At 49.8% G+C, this 23703-nt stretch overlaps 1 protein-coding gene across 2 annotated transcripts in view; it reads right to left on the reverse strand.

Annotated features, from left to right (window-relative positions):
- The window catches only part of RIPOR2 (RHO family interacting cell polarization regulator 2), a 70664-nt gene extending 49787 nt beyond the window's left edge, over nt 1–20877 (reverse strand). For both annotated transcript variants that reach the window (XM_082322116.1, XM_082322115.1), the window contains exon 1: nt 20599–20877. In XM_082322116.1, the coding sequence (XP_082178242.1) occupies nt 20599–20662 (64 nt within the window). In that variant the 5' untranslated portion in view covers nt 20663–20877. The remainder of the gene's footprint in view (nt 1–20598) is intronic.
- Nucleotides 20878–23703: the final 2826 nt, after the last annotated feature.

Raw genomic sequence — 23703 nt, forward strand, 5'->3', positions numbered from 1 at the left:
TCCTATTGAGGCCACCAGGTGCAGAGCCTGCATGCGAAGACCAAGGCAAGATCTGTGCTTGTGGCTGCCAAAAAGCAACTCAGGAGCACCAAGGAGCCTGCTCTTCTCCGTGCCTTCCAGTGAGCGGGGCAGCGGGTACTGGGACCTGCTTTTTGATCACAGCTGGGATACAGCCAGTTCCTGGAGCCTCACTGCCGCTTCCTAATTCACTGGGACCTGGTCGGAGAGGGAGGTTCTCTTTCTTCCCAACAGCACCAGACCAAGCAGCAAAGATACTTCAAAGCTAGGGTTGGAGAGCCAAAACTCGGGGGATTGAACCCAAATCCCCTGGATGCAGCCCTAGGCTGTACGGGCACAAAGTCGAGATAAAACTGCTGCCCACTCGCAATAAAGCAAGAGCATAAGGTGCTCCAGGGAGCAAACAAGTGGTGCTCACTTGCAGGAGGATGCTCGAGCAGGTTTTGGCATGGCAGCTGTCTCTAGGTTGCCAAATGGGGGGTAAAACCAGCTCCGGGGAGAGGATTACCCGGTACCCGCTGCTTTCTTTCCCCTTGAAATACCTGCCTGGAGCAGGAACCAGAGCACCAGCTTTGCGGGACGGGACGGGACGGGACAGGGGTGAGCCAGCCCTAGCCCAGCCGCACAGCCCACCCGGGTGCAGGTAAGTGAGGCCAAGAGCAGCGTTTGCACCGAGAAGCAGAAATGAAGCTGCTGAGCAGCTGCAGCAGGAGAACGCTGCTGCTGCTGCTCTCATCCAGGGTATGCGGGGAAGGATGGTCGTGGGGCTCAAAGTCAGCTGGCTGCCCAGCCTGAGCTAAGCCATGCCTGATGTTACGCAGAGAGCTATAACATGATCTGGTTTATTGCATCCAGGGTTGGCTCCCGCTGCCGCTCTCCTCCCAGTCTTCTCACGGGGAGTTGGCAAAGGCCATCCCACCGTTCATCCTCTGGCAGCGGCCCGGCTCCTCTGCACACAGACGGCCCTCCTGCCTTTCTCTGGCAAAACTAAATTTTCTGAAGGACAGTGAGGGAAATGAAGATGTTGGCAACTGCTACAGGGAGGAAATTAAATTCTTGTTTACACTGTTGCACATACAAAGTGGAGCCACCACGGGTTGCAAAGTCCCCCTAGGCAAAATTGCTTCTGCTGTCAAAAGACTTGAAATTTTATTTTAAATTCACAATGGGCCCAGTTCTTTCTCTCTGCCTTCTATAAGGGCAAGCACATCTCAGGGTCAGTGACACAACCTGTGCAAAACTGGCAGGGAAAAAAAACAGTCAGTGCATGCTCTTGCTGATTAATTTTGAAATCTCTTACTGAGAAACTTCTTTAACAACCCTGCCACCAGAAGAGCAGTGAGCACGGGAAGCTGAGTGAACGAAACAGTGATCTCCAAGCTCCTGCCAAGTGGGAAAATAACCAGGTTTCTTCCCATTTTGTTAATAGAGTCATCCAGGAACCACATAGCTTGGAAGTGATGCGACAGGCCCCTATGCGATACTAATTCACGTCCCAGCCCTATGAGCCCGTGCCAGGAGCGTGCGTTCAGGCATCGCTCTCCTCGCTTCCTTCCCTGTCTGCTTTCAGCTGATGCTCCGCGCTGCTTGAATGGCCTCAGACACGAGCCGCCGATCTCCCCCCGCTCGCACCTTAGCTTGACTGATGAAAACTACCCCAGTAAGTGGGTTGTCTGTGAGCAGCTTGTCACTGCCACATGTATAGCATGAGAAAAAAAAAAAAAAAAAAGTCAGACCAGCCATCCCTTTTTTGGAAAAAGCCAATGCTGCCTTTAGTTCTCGCTCCCACTTCTTCCCAGTGGGGAAGCAAGGCAGCTTCCCCCAGAACCGGACCTTTCCCAGCAGTGTGCCTTGTCCGGAAGTTACCTTTCTGCTTGCTTGGGTTTAAAAATATCAAACAGCGAAAGGTAACCCCGCACGGCATGTAAACGTGATGCTGTGAGTTTTGAGGCCGTGCTTTGTACCGCTCTTACCTTGAGTGTTTGCTCTGTGATACAGGTGAATAACATGGTCATGTGGCTTGAGACCACAAGGAGGTAAAGCAACCTTCTCACTTAGGGATGCTCCTGCACAAACCACACACTTCTCCCCTTACACATTCCCAAGTGTTTAAGAAATATTAATTCTGCTACAGAAATACCTCTAGGATATAACTGTACTGTCATTCTAGAGAGGAGTAGAGAGACATGGAAAAGCCAATTGCTCTGTTCCTTAGGTAGGAGGATCTGGAAAGAAATTCAACCTGTTGCATCTTAAAAAGTAAAACAATCAAACCAACCAACCGGCCCCAAAGCCCACGCCTTGTCAAGAAGTGCCGCTTGGGTGTCGAAAGTTAAACCAGCATGAGGTTATTGATGCTGGGATTTTAAAAGTCCCCATTGCACACGTGCTTATCTGCATTCACAAGCAGCACAGACACCATCTTAAGTGAGTGAGAAAATGCTGTATTTACGGAACGAAAGATAGATTTTGCTGCTTTTAGACTCCCACTGTCTAATACATACCCACCCATACTTACTTAAGTGTGGAGCAACCTGTCATGTTTGCCCGTTACGGTTATAAAGCAGGGCTCCTAACCCATCCCAGTGGATACCTTCCTCGAATCTGGCCACAATAAACCAGATCCCATCATCTCTCTTCCCAGCGTGTGAAGATCTCAGAGACGGCTGCCCAGCGAGCAGAGAAATCTTCCAGGAAAGACACCTTCCTCTTGCCTCCTTCCTCAAGCCCCCTGTTTGGGTATGCCGCTGGTTTTCGTTTATTCAGAAGGAGAGGGATGCTTTTGAAACCTAATTAGCCACTGGAGAAGATGAAGCTAATGTTTCTGTTTGGGAGCGTGTTCCCTGCCCCGGGCTCCAGCTGCGTGACAGCAGCTCAGAGACGGTAATTAAGATGAGCGTGGCAGAACGCACGGCCAGCTTGATGAATGCAGAAATTACGCTGAAAATACATTCAGCTCTTCTCAGCGAGATGTATGAAAAGGGAGCAAAGGCAGAATGGCCACACGCACACAAACGCGCACACACACAGTTTCCAGAAAGCTTTTTGAAAGTTTGAATGAGAGACAGCAAAATGCTCAGTTAACACAGCAACAGAAAGATCAGCCATAGGATTAGGATGACCTTTTGTAACTAGGGCATTCAAAGGTAAACTGAAGTGCAATGCCAGCGTGTAATATGTTTGCATCAGTTCTTGGGAATGAGCCAGAGCCTGAAAGGAGAACTTAAGAGGGTCTAAGCTTTCCTCCAACCAGTAATACCATAAAAGCTCACTGGAAATAGAAAGACAAGACCTAAGGAAACGCCGAGATTTTTTTTTTTTTTTTTTTTTTTTTTTTTATGGAAACTAGGCTAAACACTTCCACACGCTATGAGAAAACATTAAACCAGTTCCCCCCACACAGCTTTTCATATCCCTCAGCGAACACCCGCAACCAAGATTTCCTTCACATTCCCAGCCCAAAAACCATACGCAAGCAGCCCCCCAGAAGCCCCTCTTCCCTCCTCAAACACCTGGAGCGCCGGCAGAGGAGAGGGGACGGGAGCCTCCCCCGCCGTGGCAGCGGCTCCTCAGCCCCGCAGCCCTGGGGCTCAGCTGGGCCACGTCCCGCCGGGGGAGCAGGGAGCCCCCCCGTCCTCCCCACGCGTGTTTCTGCCCCCCCCAGCGCGGCCGGGTACCTGTTGCTGCCGGCGGGGCTGCCCGCCGCCGCCGCGGCTCACAGCCCGCCCCGGGACGCCGCTCGCCCGCCGCTGCCCAGCGCTCCTCGGGCCCCGCGGCCCCCCATCCCCGGCGGCAGCCGGAAAACTAATAGTAGCTAATAATAATTAAAAAAATAGTAATTGAAAATTTTAAAATTAAAAAAAAAAACAAACCAAAAAAAAACCCAAGGAGGAGGGGGGAGGCAGCCCGTCCCCGATCGCAGCGCACCGCCGCTCTGGCAGCCAGCGCAGCCGCTGCCGGCTTTTCCTTGCGGAGCTGCGGGAGGGAGGAGGAGGAGGAGGAGGAGGAGGCGCTGCTGCTGCTGCTGGTGCTGGTGCTGCTGCTGCGCGGCGCTGCGCGGCCGCGGCCCGCCCCCGCGGGCGGTGCGGGGCGGTGCGGGACCCCCGCGGGCGGAGGGGGGCAGAGGGGGGCGGAGGGGTGCGGGACCCCCGCGGGCGGTGCGGGGTGGAGGGGTGCAGAGGGGTGCAGAGGGGTGCGGGACCCCCGCGGGCGGAGGGGTGCAGAGGGGTGCAGAGGGGTGCGGGACCCCCGCGGGCGCCCCCCCAAGCCCGCCCCGACGGGAAGCAGCGGAGCCGGCGCTGCCGGTGGCTCCGCACCTTTTTTGGGAGCGGCGTTGGCGGCGGGGCTCTGCCATTTTTCATTCGACGCTTTTTGCGGTTTGGCCAAAAGATGGGACAGCCGCAAAATACCCCGGGGGAAGGGTGCAGGGAACGGGCTGCCGCTCCCCTTCCCCGTGGCCAGCGGGCTACTCGCTGCAGCCACCGTTGCCTTCAGTAGCGTGTGCGAAAGCAGGCTCTAAATTGGGATATTGGGAGGGCTGAAGACAGCAGTTAAAGATGAATATAAATGAAGGAACACTGCAATGAATGGAGCTTACGTTTCTTCCTTTGAGCATCTTTCCTGTATTACCCTGAGCAGGATAAAAAGCCAGGAAAGCTGTATTTTCCCAGGGATTGTGGGGTATTTCCTTCAAATTCAGTCTTCCTTCCAAAATATATAGTCCTACTTATTATAAATACATCTCTCTATAGAGGTCAGGACTCTGCATATATTTATTGCTGGCCTTAGGACTTCTCCATTTCTCTTCTGCAGCTTTTTTTTCATGCTGGACTTTCCTTCAGCCATCACCCATGTCGTATTTTCTATATGATTTGCTGTCCCTCTTCCAACATTTAAAGCTCCTTCAACCAGCTCTCCCTTGTGGCTCTTAAACAGCTGGAAGTGCTCCTTTTTGGGGGGCAGAGGGAAGCCCTGGCAAGTCCATGGGTTTGGTAAATGGACACAATTTGGAAGGGAGCTTGGGGAGGCAATACTGATACTCTCTCCCTACATGCCTGTATCTTTCCCCGTTTGGGTCAGGATAGGAAGACTCACCCTTTCAAATGCAAATGTTTTTCATGAAGCACACAGACCTGTCACCTGTAGGATGATACTGTATGGAGCAGTGTAGGAAACGACAATGAAGAATAAGAGTTGGGGTTTCACAGAGCATTGTGCATGGAAAAAAAACCCCTCACTGAATAAAGAATCCAAGCTGCCAATTCCAGCTGACCTATCATCTTAAGTAATTTTCAGCAGTAATAACGAACATGTGTTATTTATATTGTATGCTGAAAATAAACAGCACCCTGTAGCCTTAAGAAGTAGAAATGAGAGAGAACGACTCCAGATTCAGTAAAAGCAGAAAAAGGATGCTCTTCACACCGGCATGCAGAGCTCTGGGGCCTAAGGGCTGCCTCCGAGGTTTCTGAGTTCAGATGGGCTCTACAGCAATCACGGCAGTGGCTTTTCCAGAGGCACCCACTTCTGCGCTGGAAAAAATGTAGGGACTGCTGCCGACACAGTGCTAGCGCTGTAGCTGTGAGGCGAAATTTTTAGGGTGACCTTTCTGTGTCTCTGACTGAATCGACTACGCCCCTGTTTCATGTGTTTCACATAGGATGTGAACTCAGAGGCCAAGGCGGAGAAGTTGCTTTCTGGAAAAAGCAGCTGTGCGCTTCAGGCTATGGAATGCCAGGGGAAGAGGAGAGGGAATATTTGTGGCAATGCTGAAAGCTATAAATGTCTCATCATGCATACTTAATATGCTTTTGAGTCCATTTCAGCCTTTTAGGGGGTGGCAGCTCTCACTGTGGAAGCCTGGTTAATTTGTTAAAGGTTTTCAGTGCCATATACTAATTGCAGCATCTTACTTCAACCTTGGGCCTCCTACAGTAGTTCTTGGCAATTACTCGATGTGTAACCCCTGTTACAAATTCCCTCTGGCCCTTTTGGCCTTATCTTGCAGAAGATTTTTTGAACTTAAGGTTGCAGATGCAAATAGCTCATTCATTTGCAGCCTTCTCTTTCAAGGAAATATTCTCTGTCCTATGCAAATACATGTGCCAGGGATGTATGAGCTGTTTCTCTTGGTTTCTCAATATAGTTTTGCATAGCAAAGGCAGAAAGCTAATTTCCTCCTCTCCATCATCCCCAACCCTACACACATTCCCACTTCCCTGCTCCCAGTGCTGTAGCTTGCCGAAACTGCCCGGAGACTGAATAGGTTTACGGATGCTCTAGATAAAAATCTTTGCCCCACTTAGTCCTTCCGGACATGTATTCATCCTGACACACATCCTTTTGAAAGGCTCGGGTTGGTCATTCCACGTGTGTCTTGTTTTGCTAATTCAGTGGAAAACGCCAGAGAGCTCTACCTCCCTCCGTAATTAGGCAGGAACCAAAGCTGCCGTTGTACTGTGGCTGTGATCATGCTACTACTCCTATAAATTATTCACTGTATTGCAGTGTAATCTGCTGTTACGTTAAAAATAGGTCAGCATGAATGTCCCCAGTGAAATTCCTAAGTGACAACAGCTGATTCTAGCTTTGTCTCCAGAAAACAGTGACCTTTCCGAACCAGTAATTGCCAATTATGCTGCACTTCCATCTCCGTGCCAGCTCCAGTGCACCTTCACAAACACTAATTCCCAGCAACGGTAACCCCACATTATACTTGAGACAACTAAGCCAGAGTTCCTAAATTACCTGCTGGGCTTTGCCAGAGCACTTTGCTTTCTGTTAGCCTTTGCTCCCAGGGTAAAGAGTAAATCAGGATTATCAGAGAAAAGATTATAGTCTGAGAATATCTAAATGCTCTGCTCCTCCCAGGCACCTGGAAGGCTTCTCACAAGGGCTGAGCAGGATTTTCTGGCTGATATGCATCAGTTACACATCGCTCTGGGGGGTGGATATAATGAGAAGTCCTTCACTTTTCCCATCGCTCTACAGGCTGCAGCCCGCTGAATCCCCCGGATCAGCAGAGCATGAGGACTACCTGGCTTTCAGGTCCATTGCAGACGTGTCTAGAGAAACCTGGAAAGGGGGAGCAGGATCCGGTAGTCTGGACAGAGGTCTGGGGGAAACCCTCTTTCCCCCACAAGATGCTCCGCGAGAGGACTCTGTGAGGACCCCCGTGAAAATGTGGGATATTGCTGCAATTTCCCTGCTGACCGTGGGGATGTATGTCTGTTATGCAGATACAAAGACTTAGCCCAGTCCTGGGTGACTTCATTCACCTGAAAGCAAGGGTTGGTGGAGGGTGGTGATGCTCAGCAGACCATGCAGATAGCAATTCGCATGGAGGTCTCTCGATAGCATGTTCTGATCAGCAAGAGGCCAACGGAGGCAGGGGGACGGGTGGGCAGACCATGGCTTTGAGCTTTGGATGTCTGAGGTAGATCAGGCCTGCTCTAGCCTTTAAGGAAGACAATTTGTAGATGGGCTTTTTCTGTTGTAATTCCTCTTTGCTGTGTTTCTGTGGAACTCCCTTGCTTAGAAGGGGGTGCCTGGGAGCACGCAGCAGCTTTGTATCGCTGATGGACGCCTCATAGGATGTCTCCAGCAGGTATCACACCCAGGCAAGCCTTCTGTGGGAACACAGGTAGCAAACCTGAGTGCTCTTACCTGGGGACCTTGGTCCAAAAAAAGAGGTGAATGATCATATTTGAGAGTGGGGAGCACGGCGGGTGCCAGAACCATCCCTTGGAAAGGGGGGAGAGGTAAAAGACAAGAGCCTGACCCCTGTCATGAGCAACTGGCAAGATGCGAGCTTTAACTTGCTGACCATACGCGAGTTCACCAATACTCTTTCCAGCTAAACATATTAAAGTGTTGCCACAACTCTCCTACTCTCTATACTACACCCTGCCCATGCTGCTCTTTGGGTTGACTCTGTTCCGATATTTATACCTTCTCTGTCAGCTGAGCCTGCCCAGTACATCTGGCTTTCGCTCATCGTCATCCTGTAACACTTCTTGCTCTCCCTCTGAAAGAGTTTCATACCCACTTGTTTTTCACTGCTGACATCCTCTAAGCACTGTGCAACCATTTCCCCCCTTTTACTTCCCATCACTGTGTTGCTGCTCCACCCTCAAGTTCCTCATTTCTCTTGATGTCGCTTTTGCAAAGCTTTCCACCTGCAGCTCTTGGGGCACTCTGTGGGAAAAAGTTACTTGAGCCGATCTTCTGCAGTGATTCAGGAACAGATTGAATCTTCTGTGACTTCTGGCCAGATGCTCAGCACAGCTGGATCTTTGGGAAGGACTGAAGTATAATGCAATGGCTGTGCCCTGTGGCATGGTGGTCAGGACACACTTGGTATACCAAGGAACAGCTATGGGTGTCGAGGGAGAGGGCTAGGGACAGAAAGGGGAGTTGCCTTTAGCTTTTAATATACTGCAAGAGAGAATGCTTTCCACAGGTAATCCTTCTTTTATCTCTTCTTTGTCCCACCTTGCTGCATTTGTGGTGATCTGAGATAACTGCCTTCAGAGCAAGAACGCTTCCCACCGATAGCCTGTGCCTCTGGCAGCATTCAAAGATAGCAACTTAACTTCAGGAGGCACATGCACAAGCATACACCCTACCTGCCCTCGCGTATATAACTTGGGGAGCAGGACGAAGGAGCCACTGATTGCATATTTTTCCGCCAGAACTGTCCCCATTTCAAAATCAGCCCCGATGCTTCTTCTGGGCAGGTTTTGGGTGGCAATGTTCATGGAGGGTTGGAGGGAGCTGCACATTCCAGTTTCTCAGACTGCTTAGCAACCAGGGCCAGCTGAGCCGCTCTTAAGTGCGCGCCAAGTGTGTGGATGGCATGTCTAGTACTGCAGCTCTAGCCTTGTTTTTTTCCCCTCTCCTGTTTTTGAAAAGCATTCCTTGTTTTCTAATTAAGGCGCATGAAAAACTGCTGGAAACTTATTTTTGCTTTCCTGGACAGCTGGGAGTCAGCTACGCAATGTGATGATCAAAGCTATGGTAGTGATCAGAGATCTGAAGTGGCAGGTATGGCTCTGTCAGCCTGCTTTTTGGGAGCGTGGCTGTCAGACAACCTCTTCCATGCTGTTGATGATGGGCTGGCTTGAAGTCTCGCTGCTGGACAGCCTCAAATCCTTCTCTCCCGCCTCGCCCGGATGAGTGTGGAGAGTGGGACGCAGTGCTTCCCACAGGACTGCAGCACATGAGATACCTGCTTGGGGCTGCCCTTCCCAGTACAACCAATATGTATAAGATCAAGAAGGCCCTGTTAGACCGTCTCCAGGAAAGGATTTGGCTTTGTAGACGGAAAGTCGATCTGATCCCAGCTTCCTCACTGGGATCCTCTTGATTAAGTAATCTTTTGGCTCTTTCCTGTTTCTTGGCTCTCAAGTGCCCAGACCTGGCTCCCTGCCACAAACTTCACCTCCCATCACGACAGCAGGCTGTGTTTGGGTGTCTCTTAAGGACTGATGCCATCTCTACCAGTAATGCCTGCTGCTGAAACTTGCTGGCTACATCAGGACTGCAGGACAAATGTGGACCCAGCCCATGTTCACCTCCAGACTCCCCTTGCAGCCTCACCTGCACTTAAGAGGCAAATTTTAGGCAAGCTCTGAAGCACAGAGGAGGAGAAAGCCTTTCTTTGTACATGCCCAAGCACACTCTGATTAGCAGTCCCGGCATGGCTGGGCCAGCCCCATCCTCGTCCACCCCATGCTATGAAGCAGGCAATTGGCCTGGAAGGACCAAGGATCATGAAGGACAGTTATTATATGGGGCGAGACACTGTGGGACATGTTAGCCACCACGAAAGGTATCCTAGGTCCATGATTGAAAGAGCAGGTCTGGAGCACCCAGGACTTTGGCCTGCCTTGCTGTGCCCTCCAGCAGCAGCGTAGAGACAGCCTCTGCCTTCCTCCTGCTCCGCCTGTCCCACAGGTCACGGCAAGAAGGGGAGGAGCTGCAGGGATGAAGAGCATGGTCTGGAGAAAATGAAGGTCAGGTAGGAGAAGGACGCAAAGGCTGGGGTGGAGGGAAAGGAGCAAATAACACCAGACATGTTTCAAAATCAAGAGCCATGTACGAACCCTGCAGTGCTGCACATTCCTGCATGTTCCTAACATGGTGGTTTCATAATAGAAACCCAGGATGAGTCCCCTGGGGCAAAGGCTCCAAGCAATTTCCATCCTCAGTTACGCTAGTATAAAACCAGAGTTGCCCTGAAATCATTTCCAGAGGGACAGCAGTAAGGGTGACCCAGCCGGGTCCTCAGTGCAGCCAGCGACCCGAGCTGACCGCGCTCCTCTTTCCTTCTCCTGGGCCACCGTTCTGCACAGAGGACTGCAGCTTTGAGAAATGATTTTCATTCCCTTCCTGCCTCCAAGACACCGCCGCAGCCCTCTTTTCCTCATCAGCGCATATTTCTGTGGCTTACATGTAGCAAATAGAAAACAAGTGCAGCGCACACGAAATGCCATTCGGGGGAGTGCAACGAACGTGCTGCCTCTGTAACGTGATGAGCCCCAAGTGCATCTGCCAAATATTTGGACTGAGGTTCCAAAGGAGGGGGGGGTCTGCAGCATGGAGAAGGTCATGACCAAACCCTCAGGCCTGTACCCCTATGCGTCTTTTTGGGGGGATACAGGTTGCTTTGCTAGTCCATCCTGCCTTTCACCTGGAGGTGTTTAACCACTCGCAGCAGTAATTTCCTCTAGGAAAGGTGAAGAGCAGTTTTTCATGCCACGTCGATGGGGCTGTGAGTGGATTTGAATTAAAAAATCACAAATGTATTTGTAATGTAAAGCAAAGAAATAGTGTTTCGTTAGGGGTGTGGCTGAGGTGAAATGACACCGCTTAAGCCACGCCAGTTTTTGAACATCTGACCCTGGGTACTATTTTCAGTGCAGTGATTTTTGAAGTGATTAATGATAACAGCTTGGCACTAATCAGTGGCTGGTGTTGCTGATTAAGCTAACTCTTCCTTGGCTCACAACAGGCATCAGGAATAGAAAGGGCAGGAAGCTCCCCAGAGTGACAGGAGAGGCAGAGCAGATCGGGACCTCCCGAGCTGCCAGCTTTTCCATGGGAAAATTAAAAAGAAAACTATAGCCATCCAACTCCAGAGCTGAGCTCAGCAGTGCTGGAGGGCTCTGCTCCTCGGGTGGCTTTGTTTCGCTTTGAGAATGTTTTTATATGGACCCTCTTCAACATCCCCACCCCTCTCAATAAAAAAAGGGCTTCACTTGTTAACTGTATGCTAGTATGCTAGCGTGGCACTCCTTGCACGTGTTTGTAGGAGGATCTCAGAGACGCTATCTAGCTTCAAATCTATCTACATCTATAAAATCTCTCCTTTCTCCAAGACGCTCAGGAGAAGGAAATTTCAGTGTGAAGGCTGCACGTTATTACCTGATCCATCAGTCCGGATGTAACCCAAACTCCCCAAATCATCCAGTTTACAAACCAGGCAGATTCTCCAGATGCCACCCCGTAACTCAAGGAATCCCTAGAGGAAGCAGGTTGTGCTCTCTCTGCTCTTTACATCACCACCACTAAGAAACTGCAGTGACCTCTGGTTGGCGGGTAATATTTGAGACAGAAAAAGATCTCACTTGCTCGGTGCTACCTCTGTTAGCTCCGTGACATGACCTGGGCCCTGTCCTGTCTTTTTCTTTTTCCTTCTTGAGTGAGAAAACCCAGCAAGCAGGACTCCAACTTAGAGGGAGCTCTCGGTTGGCAAACCCCACTTCTACACAGTCACAACCACCCTGCTAAAATGAACGCGGTGCCTTGTAGGTCACATCCATGTTCACAGCAGAGCTCTTCCACTGCCCCGAGCTACCATGAAGTGAGAAGGATGCGAATGAAGCTCCATTTGTGCCGTGGAGCCTGAATGCTGGCCAGCCTCATTAGCCACCGGCATCTTAATCACAAACTTCAGAGAGCCACAGGGCAAAGATGTAAGATGTTATAAGCTCATCTTCAAGAGGGAGGAGGAGGAGTCCTTGAAAACTTAATGTCTATGGTAATGACGATATATTCACAGAGCTTTTAGCCATCCTGCCGAGCCCCTCAGAGAGGCTGTCCCTCTCTCTTCTGCCGCGGGCGGCTCTGACACCCCTGCAGGGAAGCTCCTGGATCGCCGCTCGGTCACCACTGCTCCCGACCCATAGCTGTGCTCCTCCGGGGAGCCCGGGGAGCTTCTCCCACTGGTGTTGCATGGCATGAAGAGAGGATCACTTGCACAAAAGCTCGTCACTGCGGGCGACTTCCCCTCGGCCGGGCGTGGGGCGGGCAGGAAGGCAGGGCTGGCCCTGCGAGGAGCCTGGCGTGATGAAAGGGGAGGTGTTGCAAGCCTCTGTGTGCGATGCTACACATGCCTCAGACAGTTTCGTCTCGAGTTTTTGGGGCAGTTTTGGGTTTTGCTTCCCAGGGCGGTCATTTCACCTGGGTCGGGGAGGGTATTGTGGGCTTAAATATTTGTGGGGCTGGGGTATTTTCAGTGTCTTTTCTTCTCTGTGGGATGGATTGTTATTACTTATAGGCAGGTTCATGCGATGCCGTGACATGGGCAGTAAAGGCCAGGCGATGCCCTGGCACAGGTCTGGTGAGCGATGCTGCAGGAGCAACCTGGGCGCTGAGCTCCCCCACCACGGTGCCACAAGGCAGCACCAAGCGCAGGCAGTTTTCCCAGCAGTTCGTGGGGCGAAACTAAAAGCACTGCTGTGCACTGGTGGAACCTAACCCTGGACCTGTGTAGGCAATACCCTAGCTACTGAGCCCCGTTTAGAGGCAAACTACAAGTAGAGCATCACCTTAATGGTAAGCGGTTGCCGCAGGGCTTCCTAGCTGGGACGTGCTACCACAAAAATGAGGCTACCTGGCTCCTGCAGTGGATCTGCCTCCCGTCACCCTGCCTGGGGACCAGCCACCCCTACGGACATGCATGCTGCCATACAGACACCAGCCATGCTTGTGCCCGCTGCTGCCAGGCTAGCAGCAGGGGACTGCCACAGGCAGGGAAAGAGCCAGGCTCTTCCAGCAGGTAATTAAAGAAAGGATCCCCATTTCCATGCTCTGAATTGGCACCTAGCAGGGCTTCTTGTTTCTCTCCCCTGCCCTCCCTCCTTCTCACACACACAACACATGCACTCACTATTGACTATAAGGGGAACTTAAGGAAGCCAGCTTGAGGACTTAGGACCCTAACTATCTGAGAAAGTTGGAATAGAGGTGATTCGAACTGCCCCAATTTGGGTGCAGCCAGCTGTGTTTATCCCCTGCCATTTGTTCAGGCAGGGGCTGGGTCTCAGTGGGACTTTCCCCCACATCGCACTTTATTTTCTCTCTCTCTCTCTCTCTGTGGCTTCCTTTCTTTCCACCTCACTTTTTGTCTTTCCATCTTTTCACCAACTATTTAAACTCTAGGCATCAATTCCAAGCTCTGAGTCTCTGAACTTTCCAATTCCCAGACTACTTGCAATTAAACCAGAGTAAGTCAACGTCAGCCCCCCTAAGTTATGCAGCGTTAAGCCTATTGTGCTCAGGATTTCCATAGCGGTTTTGCTTCACCTGTTATCCAGTTGCCAAAGACACAGGAATATCAGTGGCTCTTCGCAGCGTAAATGTTTTCCTGCACCCTTCCTACCCGATCTTTTTTGGGTGTGCGAATGCACACCCCCCCCTTAGCAGAAGGTCTGTAGGTCGAGCTGTGAATTTCAGCAGCGAGGAAGGGTTGCTTAGGTGGCAGCCAGAGGGGGACCCCTCTTCAAACCATTTCCCTGCTCTTAGATGCCGGATCAAGACTTAAAATTCCATGGGGCCTGACAACACCCCTTACCCCACAAGCGATGGTGAGATGTAGGAGAAATCCTACCACGGGAAAATCATCCCACCATCGACTTTTTAGCGCCCCTGTGACATTGTCAAGTGCTTGACTACTCTCCTCTCTCTCTTTAATTCATGTTCTCAGGCTGTTTTCACTCCTCGCCTTTTAACTCTGCACTTCCTGACGCGGTTGTTTTGCGACTGTCACACCCTTGATACGCCAACCACAAGGCTTTGGTTTTAGCATCCAGGCAGGCGGAAGCTCATTTCAGAGGCGGCTGAGCCGTGCCTCGAATTGTTAAAGGGGTGAAGTTGTTTATGCCACCAGCTCATGCTAGCCAAGCCACATTTATTTTGTGACTTTAATGATGGGACCGGATGACAAAAAGCTTGTGTTTCACGGAACTTTTTGTAAAGACACTGTCTAAAAACAGGAGGGGGAAAGAGGGGGCAAAAGAAGGAAGTTTTGCTTCAGCCTTTGGTGAGAGACTTGTTTTGAAAGCCTAGAAGGTGGCCTGAGCACACCTAATCAGTGGTTTCTCTCCGGCTTGTACATACCTTCCTCTTTTCTCTGAGGGCTGGTTAAATGCCACTTGTTTATTTGACCTGTTTTTTCCACTCGCTGTTGTTATTATTAGTGATCTAGAAATACTGTCGACAAATACAAACCAAACATGTTGCCTTCAAGACATGGAGAAGGAAAAAACAAAAAGATCAAAGATCTTTAATTAAAAAACAGGGAGACAACAAAGCATAAAGTGTCTCTCATTTCAATCTTTTTTTAATTTCAGGCCTCATGGACTCAATTGTTTCTGCTTCAACTATGGAGCTTGATGCCCTGTTAAAAATAGCCCTCCAGCTGCCCAGGACAGCTGGAAGAGCCGAGGGGCCGGAGCACTGCGGGTGGGTCGGTGCGGGGGTGACCGGGGTGGGGACGGGTGCCTCGCACTGCCTCCTCCAACCACAAAAAGCTCTCTCACCCATCTGCATAACTCTGTATCTGCCCATGGACCGCAACCAAAAAGAAGCAGCTGCGAGAAGCAGGTGAGCAAAGCATTTAACATAAACAGGAATAAGCAAAAATGCTCCATAAAAGCACACCCTCTTTTCCACGCCGCCCTTGTCCAGCATGCTAAGTGGGTCTGCCCATGCTCTTGGAGAAAGGTGCTTCAATCTGAGTTTATAGGCCAAACATCTCTTACTACGATCTATCTATCTGGTTGAGGCAGACACTGTTGCCTCGGTGATGAAGTGATGAGACTTCTCTTACTCTGGGCTGCAGCGAGTGTGGTACTCGCATTCTCCGTCTCTGGGAACGCGAGATAAACTGAAAGGACAGGTAGGGCTGGTAAGACCTGTGAACGTTTTCAGGACAACGGTCTGTGGTCTCCCAGCAGTCGGGGAGGAGAAGCTCCCATTGCAAGGCTGCTCATCTTTACTACAGCCTTTGCAGATAATTAGGCACTCGTATGCTGGAAAAAGTAGATATGTCAAACACTGTTTGGGGTGAAAACATAGGACAAATGGTATCTCTGTATATCTCTGAGCTACACATCTGCTGGAATACCATACCGATATGTACACATAAATATCCTTAGAAGACTAATTTGCTTAAAGTTGCATCAGTTTAATGCGCTCCGTGGGGAGGGGACATACATGAGCTGGCTCTCGCCAAAGTGGGGCTGGCGGTGGCGGGTGATGTCCCCGTGTGACTTTTAGACAAGTCACTGCAGCTGTATGTCCGAGGAAAGCATAGTGTCTTGTATTGCTTTAGGGGAAGAGAAAGGTTGCCTAACATGAGTTGTTGCTGAATAACGAGCATGTCTCAACTTTAAATTAACATCCAAGACTTTATCCTCATTTTTCTCTAACATCAGCAGCGATGTTACAATACACCAGGCGGTTCACATAACCATGAACAGTAGCTACCTTTCATTTCAGCTAAGCCTCAGAGCTGATCCCAAACCCCGGAGCTAAAACTCTTTTCTCTCTTAAAAAGGACAGGCAGGCTTTACAAGGATGTAAAGGCATCTGGTACTTTTTTGAACCGTGCCTTAAAAGTTTGATGCCATTACTGTTCTGCTGGGAGCCTCGATGGGTGGCGGTGCTGGAGCGTGTCTGTGTGCCCTGGCAGCGTGTCAGTCCTGGGCAAGGAGAAGGGCCCTGGGACTCTGACACCGTGCAGCGCACCATCTACAGCCGGGCTCTGGTCTACTGAACTGGAGCACCCACTTACTTACTGAATGTTATGAAAAAGACAGCTTTGCTTTTTTCCCCCATACTTTGGCAACATGGATGGGATTTTGTGTCGGCTCTGGCCTCTGGTCGTGGTTACCGCGGGTACAAGTGCAGGGATGGAGATGTGAGGAGAGGTTGGTGTGGAGCAGCTGTATGAAAAGATCTGCAATAAATCACAGTCTAATTTCTATTTCTCCTGTGCATTCTCAGTTTGGATATGTTGATCACTGCTAATGAAATGCCTGGACCCATATGCTTGCTGTGTTTGCTGAGTGCTTGCAAACTCTGTGCGTGGATGTGTCTGCATCGACCTGGCAGCTCCTGCTATGCCAAGCCCCCGGCCCCGGTCCAAGGCTGTGCTGGGGCAGTGGCGTCATGCCTCCGTGCGAGTGCTCAGCTCTCCTCCCGGGGGAAACCAGGGTCTGCCAAGAGAGCTGACTCGTGCCCAAATCTTCCTCCCTCCCTTGGCCTGGGAGCTGCAGGAGCCTTCCTGGATCTTCAGCTTAGACACAGCTAAGGAAAACCCACGCCTGTTTGGCTGCAGTGATGAGGGGAAGCCTTGTGCTAGTGGAAGTGATTTCTTTTTAACAAAATATAACATCGGAATCTCAGGCACTCAAAGTCACTAAAAATTAAAAAGCATTTTCCCCAAAGTAGGTGTTTCGACCTAACAGAAGTGTAAGACTAACTGAAGTCACTTGCCTTGAATTAACACAGCGAGTAAGGCCATAAAAGAAACGAAACATATCACCGCCTGTACTTTCAAGAGGCTAAAATAGTTCCTTCTCTAAACTTTCGCATAGTACAGCTGTGCCCTGTTAAACGATGGCCACGCTGCAGAGGAGAGGGAGTTGTGCTTCAGGAAACCAGTCACTCGCAAAGTCTCCGCAGATCCTTTGAAGGAGATAGCACAATGTAAGTGCAAGGTTGTTGTTAGAAAACAAGAAAATGAACTAATAGATTTCCTTTGAGGACGAACACTTTCAGGCTTTGAATAGCTATTGCAAGAGTCAGCCTGATTTTTTGTGAAGGTATGTATACTATAGCTTGTCACACCCAGCTCTGTGACCTGGGTTTTCAATGCACAATAAGGAAAAATGATGCTATTAGAGCATAAATAGATGAAAATGGTGGAATTATCAATAATGGTGCAGAAAAAGGATTTTTTCAACAAATGTTTTTGTTTACATGTGGGAAAATATCAGTGCCAGCTTACGGTCTGTATCAATGGGAAAATATTTTTTCCCTTTATCTTTCCCAAAGGAGGATTTTAAACTATAGCTTTCAAAAGAGGTATCCAAGGAGCTCTTTGTTGATTTTTTTGAAAAACTTGAAACACCAGAGGATTTCCAGAGAGCTATGAGTTAATGTTGTGTCACTAATGGTGCGATAGCCCGGCAGTGGTCCTGGCCTCGTTACGGAATAGCTGATATAGGACTCATATAAGCAAAATTAAAGGTGATGGAATGCAATCAGCGGCACTCATTAGGGTTTTATAGAAAATAAGTGTGTTGATAGTGTACTTGGACTTTTGTAAGAAATAAGACTTGGTACTGCATGAGACCTTGACTAAGAAACTTGAAATGGAGTAGATCAGTTTGGAACATGCTGAATGACTCCACACTAAGTCCAAATAACAGAGATAACACAGCTGAGGAATCATCAGGGATGCCAGTTTCTAGTGAGGACCTGCACAGATTGGTTCCGTCCCTATGGGATTTAACTCTTTCTGTCAGTGACCTGAAAGGGAACTTCAAATAGTGACTGAATATGCAGATGGCACAATGTCTGGGGAAGTGGTAAATCACTCCAAGAACAGGATACTTGAGAAAGTGGGCTGATTTATCTGGTTTTAGTATGGGCATAGCTGGGAGCAAAGGAGATGGTGGGCCATAATTACGGGATAGTGTTGAACCTGCTCTGAGAAATTTTGTCGCTGAAAGACTTGAGGATTACAGAGGAAAATCTGATGAAGAGGAGACCCTCACGTGATGCTGGGACCCAAAAGGACTCAAGCAGTCCTTGTACATATTAGCTGATCCTTGAACTGATCTTGAGATATATATATATATACATATATATGAGTGAACAGATCATATAACTTCTGGATTTATTGCTGGTATAAGCTTTGGAGTGGAGGGCTCCATGCTGGTGTCCACATCTCCAGGGGGATGGTCCCAAGAAGAACCATGAAAATGCTTAAAAGATTAAAACTCGCATTTTATAAAGAAACAGTCATTGATAACAGTCTGCTTGGCAAAGGGTAAGTGCAGTCTGAATACAGTCTGTGGATAGTTATATGAGACATACATATATATGTAAAAGCAATAGTGAGTTCCTTGCTCTCCTGGACAAGAGGGCAACAAACTCCAATAAAAACTGGACAAGCAACACTAGAAGAAGTCAGATGTAGCTGTCTTCAACTGTGAGAGCAGCTAACCGTTGCGACAAGTTAAAAAGGTGGACGGGAGATCTGCCATCACCCCTTTCCAAATCAAGCCGGACGTGGAAAACAAACCCAAAAAAGCCCACGCCCTGAGAGCTGTGCTCTGTGCGGAGCTGGGAGTTGGAGTTCAGCACCTGACACATGCCTCCGTCTGACCTGAAAATCTGCAGCTCGGTTTTGGCCGGCGCCTGGGTCTCTGCAGCGTGAGCAGGGTGGGGGCTGCCCTGCGACCGAAACAGGAGCTGCTCCTCCCCGCTCGCATCCCACCCAGCCCCGGGGAGCGCGCTGGGTTGTCCAGGGTCAACACTGCTCCAGAAATAGCAGCCAAAAAGTTAATGTTTCCTGGCTAACCCATTCAAGAGAGAGGAGAGGGGGCTGAAGGGGACGGCTAGCACTGTGCCTATGTTGTTTGGGCTTTCCAGCTGGCAGGTTTGGGAGCCAACAGACCCTCTGGCCGAGAGAGCAGCTGGGGTAGATTTGTTCCCGGTTATACAGAGATGAATTGAAGAGGCTGCCACCAACTCACAGGCTCGTAGGATGACGCAGGTGGGAAGGGACCTCAGGAGGTCATCTAGTCCAACCTCCTGCTCCAAGGAGGGTCACGGAGAGGTTTTTAAAACGTTCCTGCCTTTGAAAAGCCAGCCTCCTCTAGCTGTTGCTGGATCAGCCCTGCCAGAAACAACTTAGCTGAGAAGCTGGAAAGGATTTCTTAAACACTGTATCTTTCCCTTCAGATAATGCAATATAAATGTCGAATAACCTGCACACGTTCCTCTCCTTCCCTCCTACGTTTCTGATTAAGAACATAGGCTAGAGGTTTCAGAAACAGCAAGGAAGCCTAAAGCCCACTGGCTCTTCAGAGCACTCAAAAATGTCCGTATCGAGGCAGTTATCCTGAGAAGCAGCATCCACCTGTGTGAGGGCAGGATGCAGGGAACGCAACAGGGTACTTTCAATGCCAGGCAATTTGCCCAGTGGCATCAGGTCTTCCCTGGACTATCAGGATTTTTTCCTGAATGCAAATACTCTGACCTCTCCTTTCTGCAAATCCATTGCCCTTCTGAGCCCTACTGGACACAGGGTGAGGACTGGGGGCCTATATATGTGAGAAATGTATTTGCATACAGACAGTACATCACTGAAGCTGCTTTCTTTCTTGTGTTGATGCCTTTCACTGAGGCTCAGATAACTTGATTTGGCGCTATTCACTGCTAAGTTTTCCATACCAACCGCAGCTGAGCTTTGTTTAAATGAGGTTTGCTGAAGCTGTGCTGAAAGTGAGTTTAAAGGTTCACGGTCTTTGGAGAGGATCCAGGCAGCTCTTTGTGCCTTCAACTCCCTTGGAAACTGTGGAGGGCAGGGGGCCGGGAGAAGATTTGCATGAGCAAGTTCTCCCCCCGGCCCCTGCTCGAGTGCAAAGGGGAGCAGTGAGCAACGGCAGAAATTAGACACCATGGGCCAGATTCTTCCTCCTCCTTTGGGTCATCTCATCTGCCTCTCTGCTGTTTTGACCGGGTAGCTCTCAGTACATGCATAAACGGCGGCACAGGATGCAAACAGCGAGGAATCAAGCTCCGGCAGAAAGTTTTAGGAATAAGAAGCTATGGCACTGCCTCTGTGCCCTGGGTTGTGGCAGTCAGATAGGAGATAGCTAATTTTGCTCAGATAATTTAAGTAGCAAGTTGCCTTTAGCCCCTGTAAAGAGCCCCTACTACTTTAATGACAGCTGCACCAGCAGTGTTGAATGCCCAACACACTACTTTGCGTAGTGCAGCCACTGTAGAAAACACACTTGGTGTCCCCCCAGCTTTCTTCTTCTGCAGTAACCTCCTTGCCGAGGAAGAAAGCTGCTGAAACAGTGTGAAAGTTATTTTTATTGTATCTGGGGTGCTTTTGTTCTCCATTCCCTTAGGAAAAAAAGGAAGTCTGGTCACCCTGTGACCTTGGAGCCCATAGACAACTTCAGATTTACCCAAGAAATACCACCCAAGCTAGAAATCAGTCTCTAGTCTGAGTAGGAGAAGGATTAGTTTAATAAAAGATGGCTTTACCTTCCCCAAAGGCATCATCTTCTTCTCCGGGTGCAGTCGGATCTTCTTGGGTGTGCTGCATCATGGTGAGGACGCAGCTCGGGGAGCAGCCAGAGCCGAGTGCTTGAACTGGTTCCTACGCTACAGCTCGACTATTTCCTTTCACCGGTTTCCTAAACATTGTGGTGGTAACAGCTTCCGCATCTGCACTTATGAAAATAGTCTCATTCATATGAATACCGCTTCTTGTTTTTACGGACAGCCTTTGAGATGAGTTTTGGAGGTGGGGTGTCCTTACTGCTGAGAGGGAAGTTGATTTTGAGAGCAGAGGAAGGCAGGACGGGCTCAAAATGCACCCTGCCCTGTTGCCTCGAATGCTACTGCGCAGCGGCAGCCCTGTCAGCCTGGGGTGTAGGGTTTTTGCATATGAATGTGAATCCTTTCTGGTGGCAGAGGTAGAGCCGGGCAACAACTCGCCCTCCTCGTCTGCAGAGCAGCTCGCTTTCACCCAAGGAACAGATTGACCGGAGTCACCCCCCAGGGCTCTTTCAGTGCCATGTATTCACAGTATTTTTTTTTAACTTAGCACGGCAGCAATGACAGCACGTTCTCACCTACGCTGGGGTGACCCATGACAAAGGACATGTGGACAAGCTGGAAAGCCATAGGTGGCACCAGTTGTCTCATGGGCAGATGCACTAGCAGGGACGTGATCCTTGCAGTTAGGCTTTCCTGAGTCACCGTCTGGTGAGTTACCAAACCAAAGTACGTTCCTGATGGTCAGGTGAACAATATAAGAACATCAAAGTAAAACTTGCTTTCTGTCACTAGTAGGCATATTATTTTAGTATCCCTGTCACTACTAATTCTGCATCACACTGGTCCCTTCAGTGGCTGCATTTTCTGAATTGGATAAAGCAAGTCGACTCCCTCCTGCCAGGTCTCTCAGTTTATGAGAGGACCACGCCTACAGACTAACTGACTCTAGACTTGCACAAAAATACATTTGGGCTTCAGGTAATGTCTGAGCCTTGCATAGTCCTGCTGACTTCATTGGACCACTCAGGCAATATTCATGTGCACATACAGGTGTGGGGCCTAACACCGGTAGTTCCTCACGTCTCTGCTACCAGAAATTAGTGTGTAATGACAGCAAACCTGTACCGAGTTTTGATTACTCAGTCTAGTAATTGCATGTGTCGCCACACCCTTGAAAGCGAGACTCCCAGCCCAGCAGCGGTGTTCACTACAGCTTCTAGTAGATGAGTCACAAGCAGATATAATGAGCTCATCTCTAATTACTGTGGCTTTTTTTATAGAACTCTACCAGTGGGTTTCTGCAGGGCTGAAAAAAGAAGACAGCTAGTCTCCTAGGCAGTGCACAACTTGAACTAGTCCAGATGGAGAAGACAAGACAGAAGACGGGACAGGTCCATTTGGAGCACCTGACCTAATCCCGGCCCAGGCCTTAGAGCTGTGTGCATTAGCTCCTGTAGCAAATCCTGTGGCAGCACTTTGGTCATTGTAGGAAGCTGAAAATCCCCTTCCCAGCTCAAGCATAGCCTTCTTGTGGATGCAGGGTAAGGTGCCTCCCGGTCCATGGAAAGTGGCACTGCATCCCACGGAGCTCGTGCCTCTCCCTTGCTGTCACCTCAGGCATCTCGGCTGCACAACGTGGGGGCTGCTGCCTTGCCGGGGCTGGGAAGCTGTGTTTTCCTGGGTGGATGTGGCTGACACCAAGAGCCTCCTAGGACTGGTTTTTGGTGGGGCAGTGGGGCTTGACTGCCTGGTTGTTCCTCCACCACAGCAGCAAGACTCCTTGAGGAACTCTGTTCCTAGGAGGCACCTCTGTTGCTTTGCTTTGCTTTAAAATTACACTTGCTTAAGTCCCTGTGGAGTAAAGACAACAGTTTGGCCCAAGGGGTAAGAGAGAGGACTTGTTTCTGGCCCCACTGGACAGGCTTGGGGAAGTCACTTCTCCTTTCTAGACTTCCCCCCTCACCCCTTTTTCTGCCCTGCTTATTTGAAGTGATTTCTTCAGGAGAGGACCATCTCTGATTAGGTGGTAGCTGCACCCTATTGCACTTAATGGGAGAGTCCCTCTGCCTCAGTAAGGCCCTCCTGTCATGGTGATGAGTAGATGAAGACAGTGGTAAAAAAAGAGAAACACCATTACGGGGTGATGAGGGGAAACAGAGTAGAAGAGGGGATCAGTAAGGAAAAGAAGAGAGGTGTGAGAAGAGGAATAACAAGATGGAGACATGAAAGCTGCAGAGGAAAAGCATTGATCTGGAGGGAGGGGATGCTGACGCAGGGGGACGGCACCTCCCTGGGTGCTACCTCCTAAAGCACACCCAGGGCCAGAGATGGAAACCGCTGAGCTTGCAGAGCCTGGCAGGGCCAACATGTGAGAAGATTGCCGGGGGTGAGGGAAAGGAGAAGTGCTGAAGGAAAGGCAGCCACAGGGCGTACCTCATGTGAAAACTTCCCGGCAAGAGCGGCTCCTGGCAATGGGCAGCCGCTGCTGTATTGTTTCCTTGAAATAGCAGGAGGTGGATGGGAGAAATCTTGAGCCCTTTGTAAAGTCAATGGGTGCTGTGGAGCACATCAGTCTCTGACTGATGGCATGGGCCAAAAGAGGCTTTGCTGTTCCTGCGGGGGAGGTTTTTTGGTCTTTATTTGAGTAAGATGTAAGATTAGCAATGCTACACATACAGAGGTGAATGACTCAAAATTCATAGCCAGCTTAGCAGGAAGAAACCCAGAGAAAATACCTTGCAACAGCAATGCTAACTTTCCTGTGTTGCCCTGCAATGGGAGCTCATTTGTAAATCGAGCATGGGAAGTTTTAGCCATTTACTGCTTCCTTCAGAAACACGAAGGAGCAAGCCACGCTGTCGTGGTTATTGTGGCAGCTCCCTTTTGTGCTGCATTTCCCTGGGACTTAAAGTTATTTCCTTACCCGCTGTTTCCAGTCAACATCTCCGGATGCCTGTTACCTTCACAGCCCTTTTTTCTTTTTATTTTCGGGAATTAAAAGGCATCAAAAGCTGTCCTCTCTCCCGAAAACAACTGTCACCAGAATGAACACACCAGCTGGGCTGGTGATGAATGGTAATGACTCAG

Source organism: Platalea leucorodia, assembly GCF_965183815.1.
Source record: "Platalea leucorodia genome assembly, chromosome: 1".
Lineage (NCBI taxonomy): Eukaryota > Metazoa > Chordata > Aves > Pelecaniformes > Threskiornithidae > Platalea > Platalea leucorodia.